This window comes from Musa acuminata, chromosome BXJ2-11 (genome assembly GCF_036884655.1).
Source record: "Musa acuminata AAA Group cultivar baxijiao chromosome BXJ2-11, Cavendish_Baxijiao_AAA, whole genome shotgun sequence".
Lineage (NCBI taxonomy): Eukaryota > Viridiplantae > Streptophyta > Magnoliopsida > Zingiberales > Musaceae > Musa > Musa acuminata.
This window is the reverse complement of record NC_088348.1, coordinates 27316489-27341200: the sequence shown is the minus strand read 5'-3', so window position 1 is coordinate 27341200 and position 24712 is coordinate 27316489. Positions and strand designations below refer to the sequence as shown.

Below are 24712 nucleotides of genomic sequence, written 5' to 3'. Positions count from 1 at the left end.
CGAGACTAATTTCCATTAATATCCTTCGATTAAATAAATTATAATAATTATGATTAAAGAAACATTTAATTAATTTTAATGGATGTTTACACTTGTAGGCGTATATATACATAAATGGTATATTATATTTTATCTTTAAGGATATATAGATACAAAATAAAAGGGGTTTATAACTGCCTCCTATCTAAATCGCCATCCGAGCAACCACTTCACTTCGTCACTGCCCAAATGGCGACCGCAGCCTCCGCGACACGCTTCCCGCTGCCCGCCACTCTGCCTCCCCGTTTCTCCGCCTACCGGATCCCCGCCCTCCGCCTCGGCTCCACCGGCCGGCTCATGGTGCGAGCCAGTGTCTCCGTCGCCCCTCCTCCGTAGCCCGCGACGTCCCCAACCGGCATCGTCCTCGTGGACTGCCCCGAGGCCGGAAAGGTCAACCGCCTCAAGACCGTTTACCTCGAGAAGGTCGTGCCCCTCCTCGAGGAGTTCTCCTACGAGAACATCCACGAGGTTAGGGTTTGCTCTCCTGCTCCGGCCCCTTCCTTCTTCCTTCATCTACAGCGTTAGGTTACGGGTGCGGTATCTGTTGGGGACGGGGTTTTAGGTGCCAAAGATAGAGAAGATAGTGGTGAATTGCGGGATGGGAGATGCGGAGCAGAATTCGAAGGGGTTGGAGGCGGCAATGAGAGACTTGGCGCTGATCACCGGGAAGAGGCCGGTGAAGACCAAGGCGAAGAAGTCCATTGCAAGCTTCAAGCTGAGGGAGGGCGCCACCATCGGCATTGCCGTCACCCTCCGTGGTAATGTAAACAACTTTATGTCGTGGCCTCGGGGCCGACGCGGCTTGGTTGGGGGTCCGAATGACGGGGATCTCGCGTAGCGTCCCTCGAGATCTCTCGGTGGTCGATTACGGCGGTCCAGTCAGGATGTCGCGTCATGAGGGAAGCTTTCGTCACGGTACCGTGAAGAGGCGACCCCGTTCTCACACCTGCACACAGGTTGGGTCGGAAGCTCGGCCCGACCCCTCCGACGATCAAGTCAGTGGATGCGAAGGGAATTTTTTGTATGAAGAGGTCTCCCTTTTCATTTAGAACTTTGGGGTATTTATAGGTAAGTTTAGTGTTACCTGATGTGCCTGCCTGTAGGAGCAGGACTGTACCTCTGATGGCGTCTGACATTGTCGTTGGCGTTGCGTGGAGAATCGAACTGCCGCAAGGTATGGGCGAGCATCGGTCGTCGTCCTCCTCTGCCTCGGCCAAGCGCGCGGGGTCAGGCAACGATGAAGTCGTTGTCTGAGAGCGGGTGACGTCAGCACACATTGAGTCGGCATTATTGCCCTCCTCCTCGGGCAGAGTGTCGCCCAGGCGTGGCTGACGTCGTGGCACATCATGTCGCCTTTATTACCCTCATCATATCCCCCCCGAAAGGAGCTATGCGTCGGTTGTTGTAAAAAAAGGGGGGAGTCCGAGGCATGGCTTCAGCCTCCGGTACCGCGGTAGTCTCAGGCGACATGAGGTCAAGCACGTCTCGGGCGGGCAAGCCGCGCCGAGGAGGTGGTCTTCGAGCGTCACGAGACCAAGGAGCATGCCTCGGGCACGTGGGACGCGCCGAGGAGGTGGTCCCGGGGGGCATGGAGCCGAGGAGCACGACGCAGGCGGGCTGGCTGCGCAGGTGTGGTCTCGGGCAACATGCGGCCGAGGAGCACGACGCAGGCGGGCTGGCCGCGCAGGTGTGGTCTTGAGCAACATGCAGCCGAGGAGCACGACGCAGGTGGGCTGGCCGTGTAGGTGTGGTCTCGGGCAACATGCGACCGAGGAACACGACGCAGGTGGGCTGGCAACGCAGGCGTGTCTCGGGGAGCAAGGAGCCGAGGAGCACGACGCAGGCGGGCTGGCCGCGCAGGTGTGGTCTCGGGCAACATGCGGCCGAGGAGCATGACGCAGGCGGGCTGGCTGCGCAGGCGTGTCTCGGGGAGCATGGAGCCGAGGAGCACAACACGAGCGGGCTGGCCGCGCAGGTGTGGTCTCAGGCAACATGCGGCCGAGGAGCACGACGCAGGCGGGCTGGCCGCGCAGGTGTGGTCTCGGGCAACATGCAACCGAGGAGCAACTTCAACCGATAGCTCAGCTGCGCGCGGGCGCGGGCGGCCAGGTTGCTTTCTTCTTGGGGAAGCTCAAGGGGTCGTCTCTTTCGGGAGTCGCCGTCTTTCGAGGCTGATATGATTAGCGCCTCCGTACTTCGCACCGCGCTGCTGTTGGCCGCCACGTCAGGCTATATTTATGGCGAAGTGACGTTTGCGTCTTCGCAGTGCACTTCCGGAGAGGAAGGGTCGTCGTTTTGGTGGGATGTGGCCTATAAATAGCGCACCGTCGGCTTCCTGCACGTCCTGATACCTGCATTTGCTCAACCCTCTCTTCGAGCGACCTTGTTTCGTACCCATCGGCTGCCCTACCTTCCTTTCCAAGACTTGGTAAGGATGGCTTCTCTTTCTCTGCCCTTTTCCTCCTCGCCTCCTACTTCCGGTATCGTCGGAGAGGGGGCATTGCCGGCGAGTCCTCACTCGTCGTTCGAGGAAAGGGCTGTCAAAGCCCTTGAATCGCTAATGTGGCCACATGACCTCGACTCAACTGTGAGCTAGTCGTCGCTCGGCTCCCTCCGGGATCGTTACGGTATCCTGGCGGAATTCATGCTCATTGCCCCCGAGCCGGGGCAACGGGCGTATGATCCTATAGCTAGGGGCTTCGCCCTAACCCTAGACGCCTTCGAGGCCGGGTTGCGCCTCCCTCTCCATCCAGTCATAAGCTCCTGTGTCTCGTGGTGGCGTATCTCCCCTTCTCAGATGGCGCCAAATTCCTGGCGCTATCTGGTGGCGTTCCTAGGGGAATGCTACTACGCTAGGATTCTCCCGAGCCGGTCTCTTTTCCTCTCCTGCTTCCGTCTATCCAGGGGGTCGGGGGGTTATTACCTGTCCGCCCGACCGGGCTTCCGGGTCAGTGGGGCTCCTTCCAGCAACAAGGGGTGGAAGGAGCATTTCTTCTACGTATGCCATCCGGAGGGTTAGAATTTTGGGCTCCGGTGGGCGGCGCGCGCCGTCGACAACACCGCCCCGGTCCTGGATGAGGAGGAGCGCCAGGCCCTTCGAAGACTGAAGGTGATCCTCCCGGCCTCCCGAATCATCCGGAAGATGACCGAGGCGTGGCTGGTCGAGGCAAGTCTGAGCCCGGTGCCTCGAGGTATGCCTTAAAGAAGGTAGTGGCAGGTCTTCATGTTTTTGGTGTTCTGATCGAGCTCGGTGTTTTCGTGCAGAAATGGTGAACCTCACTACCGTGCGCGGAGGGCGCTCTTCGTCAACCACATCCCCGCGTCAACCGGCCAGCCCGGGCATCGGTACGAGAGAGGCGCCGATGGAGCTCGAGGCCGGCCGTCCTCGGAAGAAGGCCAAGGTCGCTGCCCCGAAGAAACCGACTCCACCGAGGGCTCGGGCATGCGAAGTGGCGGAGGAGCTGGGCACACACGACCGGCGACGGGGACGTGGCCGGGGGGAGGCCGGTCCGAGCAACGAGGGGGCGGGAAAAGCGCCCAGGGAGCCCTCAATACGGGACTTGTGCCGCCTCCCCGCGGGGGCACCGAACGATTCCTACCAGGCGCGCCTGATGGGTGAGCTTTTGGAGGGCCAACCCTCCGACCGGTTAGCGGCCCGCTGGGGGGGGGTTGACCCGCGGGACCCGGGTATGGGCTGAAGGGGAAACTGCGGCCGCATTCATCCGAGGGCTTCATCCGGATATGGCTCACGAGCTGTATACCATGCCCTCGGATGTCTTGCTAGGCAAATCCGCGAAGTCATTGTTGTGGGTAAGTGTCTCGCTATTGGACCCCGTCCTCCTGTTTGTCCGAGAATGGTTCTGACTTTTCCTTTGCAGGGCCAACACTACACGATGGCGTTGGCGGACCACGTGCGCGACGCGGGTCGGGCCCTTGGCATTTTGTGCGATCGGAATGCCGAGCTGCGCAAGCAGCTCGAGGAGGTCCGTGCGGGGGCAGCTCCAGAGGCAGTTGCGGCGGCAGAGCAGCACTCCTCGAAGCTCGAGGCGGAGGCGACGCGCCTCTAATCTGAGGCGGGGGCGGCTGACCAGCGTATGTCGTCGTTGGAGGCTGAGGTCCTTCGCTTGAAGTCTGAGGCGAAAGCAGCTGAAGAGGAGGAGGATCTCCAAGGGCTCCTAAGGGTGACACAGACCGAGGCTCGCCTGGCCCGGAACGAGGCGGTCACCCTGACCCAGAAGCTGGAAGGGGCCCTAGCCGAGGCGAAGGGGGCCTCAGAGGCTTTGGCTGCCGAGCCGGATCGGCGGCCAGAAAAGGATAAGGAAATAATCGAGGACTACAAGCAATCCTCGAGCTTCCAGCTCGGGCTGGTCCGGTCGGGGCAGGTCACTTATGAGTACGGGTACCGGATCGCCCTGGGCCGGTTCAGAACGCGCCACCCTGGGCTGGAAGTCGAGGTAGATCCTTTTGCCTCGCATCCCAAGGATTTAGACGTAGATATGCCAGATGAGGTTCCCTTTGACGATAGCGTCGGGGTCCTGATGATTAGGGCAGAATTTTGTAATATTTTTGGTGGTCGGCTCGGGGTCGAGTCCTGTAATCTCTTTTTGTAATCCTCGAGTCCTGTTTCAGTCGAGTCCTGTAATTCCCAGTTTTTGAAATAAAAAAGGAAATTCTTCTTCTCTTGTGTCTTCTTCTTCTTCCCTTAGGCGAAAAACTTCCTCCTCCCTTGGGCGAAAAAACTTCTTCCTTAGACGAAAAACTTCCTAAGGTTCTGGACGTTCCATGTTCTCGGCAAAGAAGAACCGTCCATCGTCGCGAGCCGGTATGTGCCCGGTCGGATTACCTCAACAACCCGATAAGGTCCCTCCCATTTGGGGGCCAGCTTCCCCCTTGTTCGGGTCGGGTTGCTGACTTCGGTCTTGCGTAGGACCAGGTCGTTTAGCTTAATTGGTCGGGGTCGTACCTTCCGGTTGTAGACCCTTGTGATAGCTCTTTTATAAGAGAGGGCCTTCAAGTGTGCATCGGCACGTCGCTCCTCAAGCATGTCGAGGCCGGCTCGAAGTCCTTCGTTCGCGCTTTTCTCGTCATAGTTTCTTGTCCGAAGGGTGGGAATAGCTACCTCAAGCGATAGGACAGCTTCGGTTTCGAACGTGAGGCTGTAGGGGGACTCTCCAGTCGTGGTTTTGGGGGTGGTGCGTAATGACCATAAGACGCTTGGGAGTTCGTCCGTCCAAGTCGATCGGGCTGCGGACACTCTTCTTTTGAGCCCGTCTAGAATGGACCGATTGGTTACTTCTGCTAGCCCGTTCGTCTGAGGGTAAGCCACCGAGCTGAACCTTAGCTGGATTCCGTGGCTCGTGCAGAACTCCCGGAACCTTCTACCGGCGAACTGAGGCCCATTGTCTGTAATGATGGTTTTGGGCAAGCCAAACTGAGTCACCAGGTTCCTCCATACGAACTTTTCCATTTGCCGCTCCGTGATCGTCGCCAGTGGTTCGGCCTCGACCCACTTTGTGAAATAATCCACACCCACGACGATGTACTTCCGTTGTCCCGAGGCTGGGGGGAAAAGTCTGAGCAGGTCCAAACCACACTACGCGAACGACCATGCGCAATCGATGGGGGTGAGCGGGACCGCGGGCTGCCGGGGTGTGCGGGCGTGTTCTTGGCATGAACTGCATCGCTGTACATAAGCCTTCGCGTCCCAGCACATGGTCGGCCAGTAGTAACCTTGGCGAAGTATTTTGTGTGCCAGGGTTCGCCCGCCGATGTGTTCCCCGCAGACTCCCTCGTGGACCTCAGCCAGAACCGTCCGAGCTTCGTCGGGCTCCAAGCACCGTAGGAGGGGGTATGTGAAGGACCGCTTATAGAGTCGTCCACTCACCTCGGAGTACCACGCATGCGTACGACGCAGCGCCGAGCCGTAGCCTCGTCGGGAGGAAGGGTCCCGTCCCGCTTGAAGCGTAGCAACTCTTGCACCCATGTGATTAGCGCGCCGCCTGAGGCCACCGCTGCGATTTCGATGGCGCGGGCAGGGAGCTCCTCGACCTCGGGCCGGGCTTCGGGGGCTGGCTTTGACGCCAGCTTAGCTAGTCGTCGGCTCGTTCGTTCTCTCCCCTCGGGACATTAGATAATGTAAAATGAGGGAACTTGGTGGTCAGGTTCTTTACCTGTGCCAGGTACTTTGCCATGATCGGGTCCCGAGCCTCATATCCCCCGCTGAGTTGCTCGGCTACCAACTGCGAGTCGGTGAGGATGCGTATGGCGACCACCTGCATCTCGAGGGCCAACCTGAGTCCTGCTAGGAGCGCCTCGTATTCCACCTCGTTGTTAGTGGCTTGGAACCCGAAGCGGAGGGAACGCTCGAACGACCGCCCGTCGGGAGCTAGCAGCACCAGCCCCGCGCCGGCGCCCTTTGAGTTGGCCGATCCATCGACGTGCAGGACCCATGCTTCGGGAGGTTGCTCGGGATCCACGTCCTCGATCTGGGTTAATTCTGCGATGAAGTCGGCCACGGACTGGGCTTTGATAGCGATCCTGGGCACGTATCGTACGTCATGCTCGCCGAGCTCCACCGCCCATTTGAGAAGATGTCCTGCAACATCAAATTTAGACAAGATCTACCGAAGTGGTTGGTCGGTGATGACCTCCACCGGGTGAGCCTGGAAGTAGGGGCGTAGTTTTTGGGCTGACAACACGAGCGCGAGTCCTAGTTTCTCAATCGGTGGGTATCGTTCCTCGGGCCCATTCAGGACGTGGTTGACATAGTAGATCGGAAGCTGTTCGCCGGAGTTTTCTTTGACCAGAATGGAACTGACTGCGTGCTGGGAGGCAGCCAGGTAGAGGCCTAGCTTCTCCCCAGGAGAGATTGAGGTAAGTCGGGGGAGGCTGGCCAAGTGTTGCTTCATTTGTTTGAAGGCCTCCTCGCATTCGATCGTCCATTGAAAATTCTTCGGGTTCTTCAGCGCCCTGAAGAAGGGGAGGCAGCGATCACCCGATCAGGCAAGGAAACAAGACATGGCGACGAGTCTCCCGTTAAGGCGTTGCAGGTCCTTGATTGTCCGAGGTGACTGCATATTGATGACTGCCTGGACCTTCTCCGGGTTGGCGTCGATTCCTCTTTCGTGTATAATAAACCCGAGGAACTTTCCTGAGGTGACACCGAAGGCACACTTCGTGGGGTTGAGTCGCATGCCGAATTTGCGCAGCGTGGCGAATGTCTCGGCCAGATCGGCAAGGTGAGCTCGAGCCTCTTGGCTTTTTACAATCATGTCGTCTACGTAAACTTCCATGCTTCGCCCAATTTGGTGGGCGAACATCTTGTTCACTGTTCTCTGGTACGTAGCCCCAGCGTTTTTCAATCCGAAAGGCATGACCTTATAAAAGTATACCCCTTGGTCGGTGAGAAAGGTTGTATGCTCTTGGTCTTCGGGTGCCATTCTGATCTGGTTGTATCCCGAGAAGGCGTCCATAAATGAGAGGCGGGCATGTCCGGCCGTTGCGTCGACCAGTTGGTCGACCTTTGGGAGGGGGTAGCAATCTTTTGGGCATGCATTGTTAAGACTGGTGTAATCAACGCACATCCTCCAGCTTCCATTGGGTTTCTTGACGAGGACTACATTGGATAGCCATCACGGGTATCTAGCTTCTTCTATGAAGCTTGCCGCTAAAAGTCGATCCACTTCTTCTCGTATGGCGAGCTGCCGATCAGGGGCCTGCCGTCTGGGTTTTTGCTTCACCGGGCGAGCGTCGGGTGAAATATTGAGGTGATGTTGTGTGACTTCCGGGTCGACGCCCGTCATGTCAGATGGCGACCAAGCGAAGACGTCGGCATTTTCCTGTAGGAAGCCAACGAGCTACTTTCGTTCTTGCTCGGGTAGCTCCGACCCGATTTTGACCGTCTGGTCTGGCCGACCCTCTAGCAGCGGTAAGTCGATGGTGGACCCCCTCGGCTCAGGATGGGGGGCTGGCTTCTTCGCCTCCCGAGGATCCGCCAAGGGTGGTTCGACCCTTGCTCTCTTGTGTAACTAGACGGCGGTTAGGTAGTAGCGCATAGATTCTCGGGGGCTTCTCGTGATCTCTCCGGTCCCGGCGTGGGTCGGGAACTTCACAGTTTGGTAGTAAGTTAAGACGATAACTCTGACTTTGTTGAGGGTCGGCCGGCCGAGAATAGCGTTGTATGCAGCGGGGAGGTCAACCACTAAGAAGGTGGTCATCACTGTCTTCGACCTCGACGGAGCTCCTAGGGTCAAGGGCAAAGTGATTGCCCCCAGCGGTGAGATCGAGTCACCGGTGAATCCGGTGAGCGCCGAGCACATCGGCTTCATGTTGTCTCTAGACAAGCTGAGCTTTTGGAAGGCGTCGAAGTAGAGTATGTCGGCCGAGCTCCTGGTATCGACCATGATCCTTCTTACTTGCGCATTGGTGATCCTGGCCGATATCACGAGCGCATCGTCGTGCTCGGATTGTTCGGATGCTCCAGCCGGGAAAGTGACCTCGGGCTCGGGCCCGTGCTTGGGAGCTTTGGTCGGGGCGGCTCAGGCGTAGGCCTTTCTTCCGGTCATGGAATCCCCACCAGATTGTCACGGACTTAGCTGGTTTTGCCTAAGTCGTGCGGCACCCTTGCGTGTCCGTCCGCAAAGGTCAACCTCCCCGAAGTCTCCCATTGTCCCTTAGGACCAACAAAAGAGAGAACGGGCTAGAGAGAACGCCTCAATCAGGATCTATAAGCAAACATCTTCGAAAAACACTTCATAGACAATGCAAATTACAAACAGACTTTACAAGCTCTGAACAGTGGCACAACAAAGGGTAAAATGGTCCATTATAGACCGAAAATCTCTCGTACGTGTCCACATGACACAACCTTTATTTACAAGCCTAAAGAGGCCACCAACCCAACTAAAATGGGACTATTAAGCCTTCGGCCGCCCCTCTACATGCTGTACAAGGCATGAACATGCCAAAAGACACGGACATACATAAGCATTACATCAAACATCTTGTTTAGAAGTTTGTCCGTGACATTCTCCCCCACTTATTCCTTCGACGTCCTCGTTGAAGCCTTTGCCGACACTGCAACTCCTCGCCTTTGCTGAGTCTTCAATCTTCTGCTCTAGCTACAATAGGCCTCTTGGCTCCTAGCTGCTCTCTGCTGCTGTTTTTGAGTATTCGAACCGTTGATCCGCCATGCTGCTTCAACTCGCCAATGACTCTGACTCTGGTGTGGGGTTGGCTGAGTTGTGTTAATCCTTATTGATTCCTGCGGATCCCCCAGATGAAGGAAAAGACTATCGTTACTGCGCCAGTCTCTCAAATTCCTCATGCTGCTTGAACAGGGTGGATGCTTGTTGGAGCTTTAACGAGCATCGTCTCGCAAACTTCTGAAGTTTTGGGTCCTTCCTCCACAAAATTTGCTCATTGACTCTTCCTTCACTTAGTTGTCACATCCAAGTAGGTTCGCATCACTTCCGCTTTCGATTGGCATTTCGTTGGGAAATGAGGCGGACAATCTACTCTCAGTAGCACTGATCACCGTTGGTGAGGATTTGACAACTATTGTCTTCCATTATCTTCGAAGGGTCTTTGAACATATGCAGAGCTCCTCTACTAGATAGATAAGAGAATTGGGGTACTCGGTTTCGCCCATTCTCTTAAGAGTTGAGAAGGCAAAGGTTACTTGACTTCGCCCGCCTCCTCGAGATTGTACTTCATGCATCGAGCTGGTTACTGGCCTTCGCCTGCTCTTTGCTCACACTTCTGAAGCACTTGAAGTGTTTGCACTCCTTGCGTTGAGTTAGTTACTGTGATTCACCTTCTCAATGCCATTGAACTTCTGGAATGCAGGAAGTTTTCACCTCGACTTGGAGTAATTCTCTCATAGGTTTGGTCGCCTTTGGGATTGTACCGTCTTCTCCATCAACCCTGTCGCTTACTCCACTGAGTAGCAAAGGTACAGCACCTCGTACTGCCTGCTTCGTTCCTTGGTTATGCACTCTTGCATGACCCGAAGTCCTTCACTTTCGGTTATCTTGATGAGAAGCACATTGACACCGGTCTTACGAAGTTCTTCGGCCTCTGCCCTTCAGCCTTGTCTCAGTACTTAGAGATTGCCTCTGCATTCTCCACCTCCTCGGCCCCTTTCACGACCAAGCGCTCTCCCTCCATGAGAGCAAGGGATCAATGACTTTCACGGAAGTCCCGCCTCTGCGGTACCATGGCGCTGCCATGCCCATGGCCCTACTATCCGTCACCTCGCATCTACATCCCTTTTCTTCACGGTCAGTAGATATGTCTCCGTGGCACTCCTCTGAGTCCACCTCTATACTAACTGATGCTTGATTTTGGGTAGCTAAGTCCCTCTGGACTCGTCGTCGCTTCCTCGCCCCTTTCGACCCCCTGCTTCAACACCTCTGTGTTCTCCAAGCAGTCCATTTGGTCGATGGAAAGACAGACTACAACTCCCATGCATGGCCTCTGCCATCACATTGTAGGGTTTGCACCGATTCTGTTCTCCTTAGCTTCCTTGGTAGTAACGTTCGCTTACTCGGCCTTGTCCTCTGACTTGCCGGGCTCCCTTAAGCGAATATGAGCTCTGGAGCAGTCCAACTCTCCAGCTGCTTCGATCATACCTCTGCATGATCAAGTCCCTCCCATGGAACTCACTGGTACTTGCATTCGAACTTTTCCCTTGGTGGAACACAGCCCCCATATGCTGATGACCAAGGTTTTCATCCGATGCAAAATTCGATGCACGCCCGGAAGACCCGCCTCTACGGTACCATGGCCTTCACTCCTTGAATCCATAGCCCTTCTTGCCGTCGTGTTGTTCACCGAAGTGGAGCTTCCAGTAGCTCCCGATCATACCTCCGTATGATCTAGTCCCTCATGGGACACAGTCGTGTGTATCGCATTACCACGAACTGTTCCACCGCGATCCGCTGCACCATGTCGCCTCCTAGTGACATCTCCATTGCATTCTGATCCTTGTGGAATAAACTCGAATTGTGAACCCTCCATGTGTGGCCTCTGCCAATACATCGCAGGGTCTCCTCCACCTTCGATTTTGTTCGCTCCTTTGGCAATCGACCTTCATCCACCCACTCTTGGGTCACACCTAGATGAAGCACCGCTCTAGGACAGTCCGTCGCCTAGTAGCTCCCGAAGTCCACCGACTTCACTGTAATTTATGCACCATTGTCTGGATCCTGGGCCTCTGCCCCTACCAGCACAATCTCCGCTGCGCACCTCTTCCTTCATAGCAAATTAAATGACAACACTGTGGCATATTCTTTAAGAGTACCCGCCTCTGCGTCCTCTTGCCCCATGCTAAGGCCTTCTGAACCCAACTTCGTCTCCGCAAATTGAGTTGCCTTAGTTTCTCCATCAAATGCTTTTCCGAGAAAAGGTGTATGTGCCTAGAAGCTCCCTTCTTCCTCGGCACCATGCAAGATGAGTCCGCTCCGTCAGAATGAAGGACCCATGGAACAACATGATCCTACTCTTGCCTCTGCAAGAGTTCATGTCCTTGACCTCTGTCTAAGGAAAGCACTGTGCCTCTGCTCCATGTTCCAACTTCTATGCTGGCTCCCTTCATGCGGCTTGAGTACTTCGCCAAGTTACACCCAAGTTGCTCCGCTCCTCGTTTTTGCATTGAGTTGATGGTGGCCCTCGCGCCCACCATTCCACGGGTCAGCCTTCCCTTGAGTCCGATCTCCACATCGACTCAAAGTGTGCCTTCATTTAAGTTGCTTTGGGTCGCTCCCCCACTTGATCTCGCAATGCATCCACCAATGCATTCTCTCAAGCGAGATCATGCGACGACTCCTCGCCGCTTGCTCAGTCCATCGAGTTTCGTGGAGTTGTTTGTTGAGGTACTCCTTCTCAACATGTGCGGTCCGTCGTACATGATTCTCCCTCTGGAGAGCCAGGACTTATCCCTCCTGGATAATTGTCCCATTGGAGCAACATCTCTCTTCGTTTCGGAGACCACCATCCCCTTGGACTACTCTGATCTGCTGAACAAACTGTGCATTGTTCTGCCTCCTGCAAACGCACTTGCTAGATTGCGACTCCACGTCAATACAGCCCCCGCTGCACCACTCAAGCCTAGCAACATGCTGAACTCGTTGCACACTTCAGCCTTCTACGGACGTATCCTTCACATGCCGAAGAGAAAGTTTCAATGCTCCATGGCGCCGAGTTTCGGTCGCCTTGGGATGGCCGCGAACATTCCATTGTCCGCATACAAGCCCATGCATGAGTACCAAATTCTTCGAGTTAGCAATTCCCCTCACCTCTGTGAGTTTTGCATAACTCTTTTGGTCGTTGAGCAACTCATTCCACCTTGCATGGTCTCATCATTTTCCAAGCGCCTCGCTTGGCTTGAGCACCATCAAGTATAGTTGTCAACGTTGAGCCGCAGCTCAAACTCAGCCATCCCAACCTTTGTGCGCTCCAAATTCTTCCAAGCTTACCTGTTCCCGTGGTGCCTCTTGCGCGAAGGGTTGGCCATTCCTCTGAATGCCAATGTCAGATGCCCGCTCCTCTGAGCGACTCCCTTTCCCCAAACGGTCGCGCGTGTGCTGACTGCCCTCAACGCAGCCCCGCTAGGTCCCCCACGTTTGCATGCTAAGTGTTTCTATGAGTGCTTGTCTCGCTCTGATACCATCTGTTACGGACTTAGCTGGTTTTGCCTAAGTCGTGCGGCACCCTTGCGTGTCCGTCCGCAAAGGTCAGCCTCCCCGAAGTCTCCCATTGTCCCTTAGGACCAACAAAAGAGAGAACGGGCTAGAGAGAATGCCTCAATCGGGATCCACAAGCAAACATCTCCGAAAAACACTTCATAGACAATGTAAATTACAAACAGACTTTACAAGCTCTGAACAATGGCACAACAAAGGGTAAAATGGTCCATTATAGATCGAAAATCTCTCGTACGTGTCCACATGACACAACCTTTATTTACAAGCCTAAAGAGGCCACCAACCCAACTAAAATGGGACTATTAAGCCTTCGGCCGCCCCTCTACATGTTGTACAAGGCATGAACATGCCAAAAGACACGGACATACATAAGCATTACATCAAACATCTTGTTTAGAAGTTTGTCCGTGACAAGATGCAGGGCCGCCAGCTATCACATCGATGTGTCGCTCGATGGGACCCTCCGGGCGCGGCGAAAGTTCCTTGTCCGGCGGAAGGTACTGGCCGAGATGCCCTCTACGAATAAGCTCCTCGATCTGCCTTTTCAACTCCCGACACTGTTCAGTGTCATGCCCATGCTGCCGGTGGAAGCGGCAGTACTTCGATCGGTCTGCAAGCTCTCGTGGACTCCTCATCGGGTAGGGATCTTTGAGCAGTCCCTTCTCCCTTATGTGGAGAAATATTTCTGTTTGGGACGAGCTCAAGGCGAGGAGAGGGGGCCTCGGTGTCGGCGGGTCGGATCTGTCCAACCTACGCCGTGATGCAGCAGATTGCTGTTGCCGGGGCGGCTCCGGCTTGACCCTCTTGTGCTTTTCGCGCCTCCCGGCCATCCATGTCTCTGCGGCGATGAACTGGCTTGCTCGCTGGAACATCTCGGGTACCGTCGTGGGGGGTCGCTCCACAAGAGACCAGAAGAACCTGGAAGGCCGTAGGCCTATCATGAATGCCTGCATCAACAGAGAGGGGTGAGCGTCTGAGAGCCCTCGGATTTGCATCGTAAAACAGTTCACAAAATAGGAGAGGGGCTCATCCTCCCTTTGGTTGAGTCCGACGAGCAACGCCATGGATGGCTTTGGTTGAGCGTAGGCCAGGAAGTTGAGCTCGAAGTCTCTAGCGAGCTGATCGAAGGAAGTGATGGTCCCGGTCTTCAGGCTGTTGTACCACGCGCGGGCTGGCTCCCTCAAAGTCGTCGAAAATGCCCTGCACATCAAGGCGTCAAAAGTCCCATATAGCGCCATCTGAGCGCGAAAAGCGGCCACGTGGTCCGCCGGGTCAGTGGCGCCGTCATAGGCGTCCAGCAAAGGGAGCCGGAAGTGCGGTGGGATCGCTTGATCTTGTATTTCGAGCGCGAACGGGGACCCTTGGTGTCTGTCTGTCCCGAGCTCTCCCTTTGACCTGCGAACCTCCTGGTGTACTTCGTCGAGTCGTTGACTAACAAGGCGCAACTGGGCTCGCAGGGCGTTCGTCGAGTCCGCAGATGGCGCCTCAAGCTTTGGGCGACTCGCCGTATCTTTCGCCTCTCGGTTCTCGGGCTGGGCTATTCGGTTCCGAGGCAAAGCGGGGAGCTCGGAAAGTGGTGCATGAGTCCGGGTGGGGGCCCCCTGCTGTTGCAAAGGCCGGGACATATGCGGGGGCGTCGGTTGGGAGACGAGCGGGATGATAGTTTGCACCACGCCCGTCAGAGCTCGAACTTGATGAGCGAGATCATGAAAGGCCTCGGGCGATACTGGCGACGGGCCGACGGGGGCACCGTCAGGTGGCGATAAACCCGGGTCATTGAACAACCGCCAGTAGCGTTCCGACGTTGCGGCGGGGCGTTCGTCTCGGGATTCATCACGCGGGGGATTTTCTCCCGGGGTGCTGATCGTGGGTAATCCAACAGCCGCGGGTTCGTCAGAGTGGATCTGCTGATCGCTCGATATTCGGACAGGCCCTCCTTCTAGCGTCAATCTGTTAGTGTAAACAACTTTATGCCGTGGCCTCGGGGCCGACGCGGCTTGGTTGGGGGTCCGAATGACGGGGATCTCGCGCAGCATCCCTCGAGATCTCTCGGTGGCCGATTACGGCGGTCCGGTCAGGATGTCGCATCGGGAGGGAAGCTTTCACCGCGGCACCGGGAAGAGGCGACCCCATTCTCGCACCTGCACACAGGTCAGGTCGGAAGCTCGGCCCGACCCCTCCAACGATCAAGTCAGTGGATGCGGAGGGAATTTTTTGTATGAAGAGGTCTCCCTTTTCATTTAGAACTTTGGGGTATTTATAGGTAAGTTTAGTGTTACCTGATGTGCCTGCATGCAGGAGCAGGACCGTACCTCTGATGGCATCTGACATTGCTGTTGGCGTTGCGTGGAGAACCGAACTGCCGCAAGGTATGGGCGAGCATCGGTCGTCGTCCTCCTCCGCCTCGGCCAAGCGCGCGGGGTCAGACAACGATGAAGTCGTTGTCTGAGAGCAGGTGACATCAGCATACATCGAGTCGACATTATTGCCCTCCTCCTCGGGCAGAGTGTCGCCCAGGCGTGGCTGACGTCGTGGCACATCATGTCGCCTTTATTACCCTCATCAAGTGACATCTCGACCCACCTCGTATTAACCTCGGTTTAAGTTGGACATTTGGGAATCTTAGTTGTTCTATGTAGTTCAATTATAACTATCTATCTCAGCTCTATGGTAATATTAATTTGTAGATATTATCACACTAGTAATTTCTTTCTACTTATCTTTCTCCAGTTTTCTTCTTTAGTTTGGAAAATGCAAACTATATGATTAATTTTGATGGATCATTCTTATGAGATTAGGTAATCATTTGACAGGATCATTGATGAGGATAGTAATTATGATAAGACTCGACTGACGTCAGATGACGCCTCACGCAACAGCACCTGGTCAATGCAAACCGGAACGCCGACCGAGGCGCATTAACATCCTGCCAAAGCTCAATTCTTCACGCCACGCCAACACAAAGTCAGACGCTACCAGCCTGCCCCCTGCATGCGAGCAGCTCAGGAAGCAGTATGCTTCCCTATAAATACTCTTTCGTTCATTAGAAAGGGGGGGGGGAGAGACAGACACACAAAAATACTTCTTCATCTGAAACCCCCTCCACATCTGCTAACTTGATCGTCGGAGGGGTCGGGCCGGCCCGACCTTTGTGCAGGTGCGAAGCCGAAGATCCCTTCAAGACGTGTAGGCGAGGAGTTCCTGCCCGGAGGAGACGGCTACACCGTCCCGATCGGACACCACACCCGACCGCCTCAGCGGGCTCGAGGAACGCCCCAGGGAGATCCCCGTTATCCAGACCCGAACCGAGCCGCGTTAGCCCCGAGGCCACGGCTCAAAGTTGTTTCCCACAACAATCATCGAGTATAATCAGCAGAGATTAACCTCTTGGTTGAGTAAAAAGTTCTTATTAAGTGTTATGATCATGCTAGAAATTGTTTGTTTATAGCAGTTCCAACAAATTATGTTGTTTAGACAATTACAATTGTAGTTGTTGTAGGTTTATGGTGGATATAAAAAGTGTATTGCATGATCTTTTGGTTTCGATTCCATTTAATAGTATGTGAATTGGTTTATTCTTAAAGCATACTAAAGAGATGCTGAGTCAATCCAAGTAAAAAGCTCAAGGACGCATATACATTCAGCATTGGACCATGTATGTGCTTTATTTCATGAAACATACTAGGAGACTATGCTCCCCCAAGCGTGATAAATATTGAATTCGCAACGAAGAGTTTTGTGTATTGCCAAGTGCTGCAGTATTAGACTATTAGGAGATCAAAGAAGTCAGAATCTCATGCTCCATAGATCTGTGTATTAGGTAGGTCAAGTCGAGTTGTTTCCGGATCAAATTCGTTGATCGATGCTCTGGTGGATTCGATCGCTTAATGAGTCTTGGAAAAGTATGATTCCGGTGTAAGGCAAATGCTGCATCTTGGAGCTGATTATGTTGAATCAAATGTTTGTGACCTGTAATTTGCTTTTCAATCAACATGTACCATCATACAGACACAAATAATTCTTCCATTTCTATGTGTGCTGTGTTCATATGCTCATGTGTGCTTGATCTCTTGGAAAGATGCTTGACTCGTTTCTGAACTGTTGTTACTTAACCTGTGGCTCATGAGCTAGCCCATTTGTCTTCTCAACAATCACTATTCATTGTTGTTTACCTGTTCAGCTTTTCTTAGTAGTAGAATCCTATACATATACGTGACATGGTCTCTTTAGTATCTGCGAACACATGACTAATATGTGAAGCTGCAGATGAGTCTCATACCTTTTTTGTTAAGCTAACTTGAGTTTTTTGCTGTTGACTATTTCACATTGTTTTTGCATTTAGCTGATATTTGTATCTGATATTAATTGTTGAGACTCTGCCTTAAAATTATGGAACGTATTTAAGGATCATTGGAGCTTGATTAGGTGAATAGTTTTGCTTAATGTAGGTAATATATTCCTTTCTGGATCGGCTTGTAAACCTGGGTCTCCCTAGGACCAGAGATTTCCAAGGTGTCAACCCCAACAGTTTCGATGGGCATGGAAACTACAGCACCGGATTTCGTGATCAAAGTGTGTTTCCGGAGATCCGATATGAAGCCCTGGGTAAGCAGAAATGAATGGATGTTTGCATCACGACCACGGCCAAGACGGATAATGAGGCTCAAAGACTGCTTGCTCTCCTCGGCATGCCATATCGTGAGGGGGCAGCCCCAACAGCAGCGATGGTGCGCAAGAAGAAGAGGAGGGCCAGGCCGCCCATTTTGATACCAAATCTAAGGGAAGAAAGTAGTAGCCAAATCTTTTTAACATGTTGTGGGATCAAGTGAGCTCCATGATTCATGACCTGTTTCGATCTATTTTTTGGGTTCGTTGTGAGATCAGATGAACTCTATGATTCAAGTCCCGTTTCAATCTACTTGTTAGGTTGGCTGTGAGATCAACTAACTAAAGTCTATGATTCATGTCCTATTTTAAACTGGGTAAAAGTCGAGAGGAAGAGGGAGACTTCCTATTGACTAGCAAACTGCTTCACTGAGAAAAGAAAACTACCTGTTAAATTCACTTGATTTGTCATTTCCATGATTCTCTAACTGTGTTTTCTGTTAATAACATATGTACATCAACAAACAAATGGTCGAAATGAATCCAACTTGTGAAACTTGAATCAGATGAAAGGGAAAACTAATGATGCTATAGACTCAACTATGGAAATGAATCCGCTATTCTAAGAGTTTATACTATGGAAATCATAAACCACTCCCCCATCTGTCCTCTACTTTTGATGCTTCACGTGTCCGGAGGCAACATGCGAAACACCTCAAAAGGTACGCCGTTTAATAATGGAGGAGATAGTCACCACACTTGACACCCATATAGCTTTGTCAGAGAATCACGAGAAACCGTGTTTGATCTTGAGCTCACTTGAGACTGACATGAGAGAGAGAGACGAATAGGTCACGAAACTAATCCCTTAACAATCTAATCCCTCAAGTTTTGGTAATTAAGTTAAATGTGTGTATAGTTCAAAACAACTGGACGTTGTCTGTGTGCGTTCCGTTGAGAAAGAATCGCGAGGCCAGGGTGGCTGATGGATCCGTGTCCGAACGAACCCCCGCGGCCCGTCGTCAGCTTCACCACCGTCACTAGACTCACGTACCCACCGTAATTTTCAGATGGGCTCTGCCGCACTTTCTGCGGCGCGTCGTCGGACAGGTGTTCCCGCCACGGTGAGGTACAACGCGGCGCGCTCAGGCTGGCTTTGGAGCACCGCGGCCACGCGGCAGGCTTCCGGAGCGGAAAAGACGACGGGGCGACCTTCCCCAGGTTCCCCACCAGCACTTTCTACTCCTTGGGACCCACCTTCCTCACTATTCCGTCCTCTCAGTGTCTGCCGGTCTTACGCGATCTCCTTCAACCCTTTCGCCCACGAGCTACTGGTCTTTACTGCCCTAACCAAACCTCAAATGCCTATTCCAAATCCAATAAATTGACTCATGAAAATTATTCGAGTTGAGTCAAATAGACCAAAGCAAACACTAAAAGTAGAAAAAAACCCTTGGCACCAACCTTATTCATCGACAATTGAAGAATGCCACATCAACACCACGTCTGTGACTGAATGCTGACTCAACTTGCCAAAATCGAATCCCTTCCTCGGCCTCATCTTGCAACTAAGATGATCCCAAAACCAGTTGGCTTTGCAAGACCATTGACGTGACAGGCAATCGAATTTGATTTGAGCACCTATCAGAGGCTCGTTTTATTTCATATTAAAAATTAATCAAACTTGATCAGACCGATAGAAAATTATTACAAATATGATCAAACTTGACCACCTCACATTTCCACCATCACCTAAAACTGTTGGATTTATCATCAATCTATGTTCCATTAAAGGTATCAATTAACTTAGTTGATAAAAACCTAAAAAAACGATGATGGCGATCTCCTCCACAAACGCAGCGCTTGCATCTGCTGCGTCGAACTCATGGGGCCCCATTTCACCACGCCCTCACAGTGCCCGCACGTGAAGACCCAACCTCTCTACGACAACCCTCCCCACCGAACACGGCGTGTGTGATCGTGTTCTGTTTCCAACTCAATCCCCCCGACGACGAGACGGTGGAGCAAAAGAGCTCAGAAGAGCTTCGGAATCTCTATTTTTAAGCATACAAAGCATCTTGTCATAACTACAAACAGTTGGTAGGCGAATTAGAAAGAGCGTGTGAGAGAGAGAGAGAGAGAGAGAGAGAGAGAGAGAGAGAGAGAGAGAGACTAACGTTACTGCTTATTGATCTGGCTGATCTCGCCATCTCGGCACATTCCGACGTCGATCACCATCGACCCGTCTCGCCTCTTCCCATCCTTCGGCGACGACAATACCCTGCAACAATTCCTCCTCGGCGCCTGCCAGATGTGTCACAGTAAGTAATGACGGGGTGACCACGAAACATTCTAATGGGAGTTCGCAGTAGGAAGGGATTAGTCGCTAATTAATGGTGGTTTTGGAATAAACAACAAGTAATGATCGATTAATTAAGGAGGACGGAGGAGTGCGTGGGTCGGTCACACTGACCCTGTCCCAGAGGCCGGGGTCGGGCTTCTTGTACACGACGATGCGGTCCACGAGCGCCGAAGGGTCGGCCATCCGCCATCGACACAGCGGGTGGGACTGGCGGTGGCGCTCGTACTCGGTGACGGTGGTCCGGTGGGCGTCATCGTAGCGGGCGGAGGTGAGGTAGTACACGAAGGGCTTCTGGCACGGGTTGCGCGCCACCGGCCGGGTGTTGAAAGCGTAGGCCGTGTAGTCCGCGCGGGGGAACCAGTTGAGGAACGTCCGGGTCGGCGTCTCCATCTCCCGCGGCGACATCACCCCGCGCACCAGCGTCACGGCGAAGCCCCATGCCACCGAGACCGTCCAGAGCCGCCGCCCCTCGTAGCAGATGGATTGCTGCGTTACGCCCGCGGAGTCGAGGCGGACGGGGCCGTCGAAGAGGCGGCGCAGGGCGGCGGTCCGGGAGACGGCGCCAGGGAAGAGGGGCTGGACGACGTCGAGGTGGTGGAGGGTGACGAGCGGCGCGACGGGGTGAGCGGCGAGGAGGCCCAGGAGATCGCCGTAGACGTCGTACTGGTGGAAGCCGGGGTGGCGGGTGAGTGGTACGCCGAGCTCTGCCATGCATGCCTGGATCCGGTCGTCACTGCCGTAGAGGGCCGGGTAGCGGTGGAGGCAGCGGTCCTGGACCCTGGCGAGGGCGGCCGCGAGAGGGGCGCTGATGGCGAACCCCCCGCCGCCGTAGGCCATGTTGTAGGACAAGTAGATGTTCTGTAGATGAGACTCAGAAAGGGAGCCGATATAGTAGGGTTGACGGTGGTCGAAACGGGAGAGGACGCGGGCGAGATTGTCGGGGAGGAAGACGGTATCATCGTCCCCCATGACGAACCACCGCACGTTGGGGAGGCCGAGGCGAAACGTCTCGGACACGATACGGGAGATGCGGATGGCCGAGCGATCGCCCTTCCGGTGAGTGTAGGGGAACCGGGACGTGTCGCCGGAGATCTTGAGGACGGGGAGGCTGGGATCGGTGGAGTTCAGCTCCTTAACGGGTTTGTCTACCCAGACGAAGCCGCGCATCCGGCGGGGCTGCCACCAGAGCTTGATGTAGGACTTGCGCTTCTCCCAGAGTTTGGAGGAGGCCGCGATGCCGAACACGATATGCTGCAACCCCGTGGCGGTAGAGGCGGCTGCGGCAGAGGAGAGGGAAGGAGACGTCGGCACCGGCATCGACGGCGACGAGCTGGCTACGTCGGCGCGGGTACGATTGCCAACATTGGTGGAAAAGTTGGTGGCGGAGGAGGAGGAGAGGTGGATGACATCGTCGGTGGCTACTGCGGCGGTGGAGGAGGAGATGGGACAGGAAGGCAAGGGGGCGAAGAGGAGATTGTAGGTATACAGGAAGTACAGGAGAAGAACAGAGAGGAGGAGGAACAAGAGGAGCCGGTACAAAAGAAAGAATGACTTACAGTCGCTGGAGGGCCAGGAATGCAGCGAGGGCTTCGTATTGCGGCGGTGGTGGTGACCGCCGCCGGCGAGAACGCCCCACACGGAGGGGGCCTTAATGTTATTGGGAGCAAGGGGTTTGCGATCGGTGTCCCCCTTGTGGATTCCGCCACCTTCGCCGTCCTTCATAACTCCGGCCCGCTTACGCCTCCTATTATTGCTCTTCCATTTACATGGCCGAATCGAATGCAGCAGCTCAAGTGAGGAGGAAATAGAAAGGGGACGAGGGGATGAGGATGCAGCTGTACACCGATTTGATTTGGAGGCCGCTGAAACGAGGGTGGGAAGATTTATAGGAGACGAAGCGAAACGGGAGTAACCGCGTTTGTGGACGATAGCGTGGGTACAGACAAAGAAGAATTAAAGAGCATGCAGCAGAGGAGAGAGAGAGAGAGAGAGAGAGAGAGAGCAGTTGCACATATCTGGGTATTACCCCGTTAACTATAGTTAGTATCCATATCTTTATATTTTAAGAAATAATATTAAAATTTTTATACTTACGAATATAAAATATTTAACTTTAATTCAGGAAAAAATCATTTATCACGAGCAAAAAGAGCATAAATAAATAAAAATAAAATTTTCATATTATTTTTTTTAATTATTAAATTTATATCCACTTTTGCTCTAATCAATTTTTCTTCCTCCTCTCTTTTTGACCTACTTGTCTGCTGCTCACCCATCGCACCCGCTCGAATTGCATTACTCCATCGCTATTGCTCTTGCATTGTTCGATCATCATTGTTCCTGGATTGCTTGACCACCACTGCATTTGTTTGCCTATCGCTCGCCCGTCCCACAATTGGACATGTTTGTTGCGACACCATACGAGGCTGGTGGATTGATTTTTAAGAGGATGCTAATCATAAGTGTCTTGTAAGCCAATTATGTAAGTGATGTCATGTGTGACACGCTACATAATTTTTTTATTTATTATTATTTATTAGTATTTTTCTCACTTTATGTTGCTTGTTACATATATTGTGATGTTCATTAATCAGTGCAATGAGAATCAGATCGTGATAAAATCATGATAATGAGATCGATTCACTTTTAAATACAGATCTTAAATAATCTTAGTAATATATTACTCGAAAGGGATATTGAGATAACTGTACAGATTGGTGTGTTGTATACTCGTTCATAAGATGGATACAGTTAGTCTCATAGCTACTCGTGTGGGGACAATAGGGATACAATGTAAATGCTTATTGGGGAATGAGTTCACTAATTGATCCGCTCACGGAATGCTGGATGGTAGATAACACCTCATTGTTAAATAGTGATTCTATGGCCCCAATTATTTCTTTGGTCCTTAGACTTGAGACACCAATGATGTTTTGTATAAGTATTCCATTTTTTTGATACAAGACTTATAGGTTTGGGAGTTTCAGATCTAGCATAGTCAGTTATCAAGAGTGGTAGTTAACCTTACGAGGATAATTGAGTATTAATAGAGGATCATCTGCTCTAAGTGTTATGAGAGGAATATTGTACGCATTCTTGCTCAAGTAAATCTTTGATTAGGATCATTGGGATTGAGATAAAAAGTTATTTGGGAGAATCTAATTAGAGCGAGACTCCATATGGGCTTGATAGCACCATGCCTGATATACAGTCTGTGAGATATTAGATGAACGAGGGACTATAAATATATGGTAACTAAGGACAAACATATCCAATGGATTGGATTCCCCAATATCATTTGAGAACTACGATGTAGTGACCTAATATATCCATAGTCGATGAGTCGAATGAATTATTATGCAAATAATAATTTACTAAATTAGAAAAAGTTCTGACATGTATGACTCATGACTAACTCGATATTGGGCCTAGAGTGTCACACACATATGGTAGGTGTTGCAACGAATAGAGGTTCAAATATAAGATATCTGTTGGAGCCCCTATCTTATTGGATATTCAGTAAATCCCTAAATTATTAGATCTTGTAGATAAATTTTAATAAGTGTCGATGAGAGATTATTGAATAGAGATCCACTAATCCAAGAGGCTTAGATAGTTGGATGGAGATCTAGTACCAAATAGAGCAGATCTAGTACCCAATAAAGCAGGATTCATTATGTTTAAGTTGATAGGGACATCTATAAATAGGAGGGAACTAAATAAGCATAGACTAGATCCCTTTTGGATGTCATCTCCTATTCTTCTCTCTTCCTCTCCTCCTCAACTGACAACCCCAATTTGGGTTATGTGGACACTAAGAAGGGTTGGCCCCTTCTTGATCACGTGGTACACATAGAGAGAAAGATCATGCAACGATTTGAGGAGTGTTTTTGTCCCATCTATCACGTGGATCACCGCTAGAGATGGGGACATCTAACTTCCTTTATCCTCTCTTACAGATTTGAAATTATATAGGAATGTACGATCTCCCTAGGTAACACATCTTTCACATATGCATGGTTTTCGATTTTGTGGGTTATTCACGCACCAATCTTTACACGATAACGAGAACTTTTTTCTGTAGGAATTTTAATATTTTTATTTTTTATTCTTCCACTACGCATATGATGCTACATAATGTTTCCCAATAATGGAGACGCATAGGCAACAAGCTTCTTTGACGATGATGAGACCGCCGTCAACCAAGGCGGGGATGACGAGGGCGACGAGAGAGCAAGGTGCAGTAGGCAAGCTAAGTTCGGTACAATGACAACGAGCGATGCATGAGAGATTACTATTGAGTGGGTCAGGTGTGGTGACGATAAGATGTAGAAGAGGCGATGGTCAAGCGATGCAGGTTTGGTGGCAACGAGTGTTGTAGATGCGGTAGCCGTCGAGCAATACAAGTTGAGTGGGTGCAGTTGGCAAGTGGTGGGAAGTATGTCAGAAAAAGGAGAGAAAGAGAAATCGGCTAAGGCAAGAAGTAGATATAAATTTAATAATTTAAAAATAAAAAAATTTATATTTTTATCTTTTTCATTTTCATTGGTGCTATTTTAAGTTAACGACATAAAAAGAATTAGGGTTAAATATTTCACCTTCGTAAGTGTAGAGATCTCAATGCTATTTAAGGGATAATTTTCGATCCCTATATCTTTTGGTAGTGCTTCTCTCTCCATGTTCTCTCTCTCTCTATCTCTATCTTTTGGTAGTGTTAAGAGTAACAATTTTTTAGATTTCAGATGCTCGAATTGGTCGTTAGTGTATTATTATTATGTATGATAATGCTATTAGTTGGAAAAAGGGTTAAGAGTAATAATTTTTAAGATTTTCGAATTGATTAATATTTTCTTATATAATAAATAATATATCTTAAATTCTAATCCACATATCAGCATTATATAGACCAATAAATGTAATAAAAATATCTTCCAATTAAAAAATAATAATACACCATGAGCACTGTCTTAACTAATGACACTTTTCATCAAAGTGTCTACAT

At 51.7% G+C, this 24712-nt stretch overlaps 1 protein-coding gene and 1 pseudogene across 2 annotated transcripts; one reads left to right on the top strand and one right to left on the bottom strand.

Moving 5' to 3' along the window:
* Nucleotides 1-216: 216 nt before the first annotated feature.
* Nucleotides 217-17670, top strand: LOC103972547 (large ribosomal subunit protein uL5c-like; annotated as a pseudogene).
* Nucleotides 17671-19368: 1698 nt separating this feature from the next.
* Nucleotides 19369-21661, bottom strand: LOC135627367 (uncharacterized). Of its 2 annotated transcripts, none has more exons than XM_065133448.1 (3): nt 19822-21661; nt 19526-19652; nt 19369-19435 (listed from the first exon to the last, which is right to left on the bottom strand). In XM_065133448.1, exons 1-2 carry the CDS (start codon nt 21430-21432, stop codon nt 19527-19529), a joined length of 1737 nt encoding a protein of 578 aa, XP_064989520.1. In that variant the 5' UTR covers nt 21433-21661; the 3' UTR covers nt 19369-19435; nt 19526. The 2 variants fall into 2 exon arrangements, with proteins under 2 accessions (XP_064989520.1, XP_064989521.1); XM_065133449.1 differs by having other exon boundaries at nt 19369-19402.
* Between the last annotated feature and the right edge of the window lie 3051 nt (nt 21662-24712).

What these genes read in the sequence shown, in the direction of transcription:
- LOC135627367 (XM_065133448.1), bottom strand. Translation starts at nt 21,432, where the DNA reads ATGAAGGACGGCGAAGGTGGCGGAATCCACAAGGGGGACACCGATCGC. An exon ending in ACCCCGGCCTCTGGGACAGG is followed by an intron (nt 19,653 to 19,821) that starts GTCAGTGTGACC and finishes CACATCTGGCAG; the next exon opens with GCGCCGAGGAGGAATTGTTG.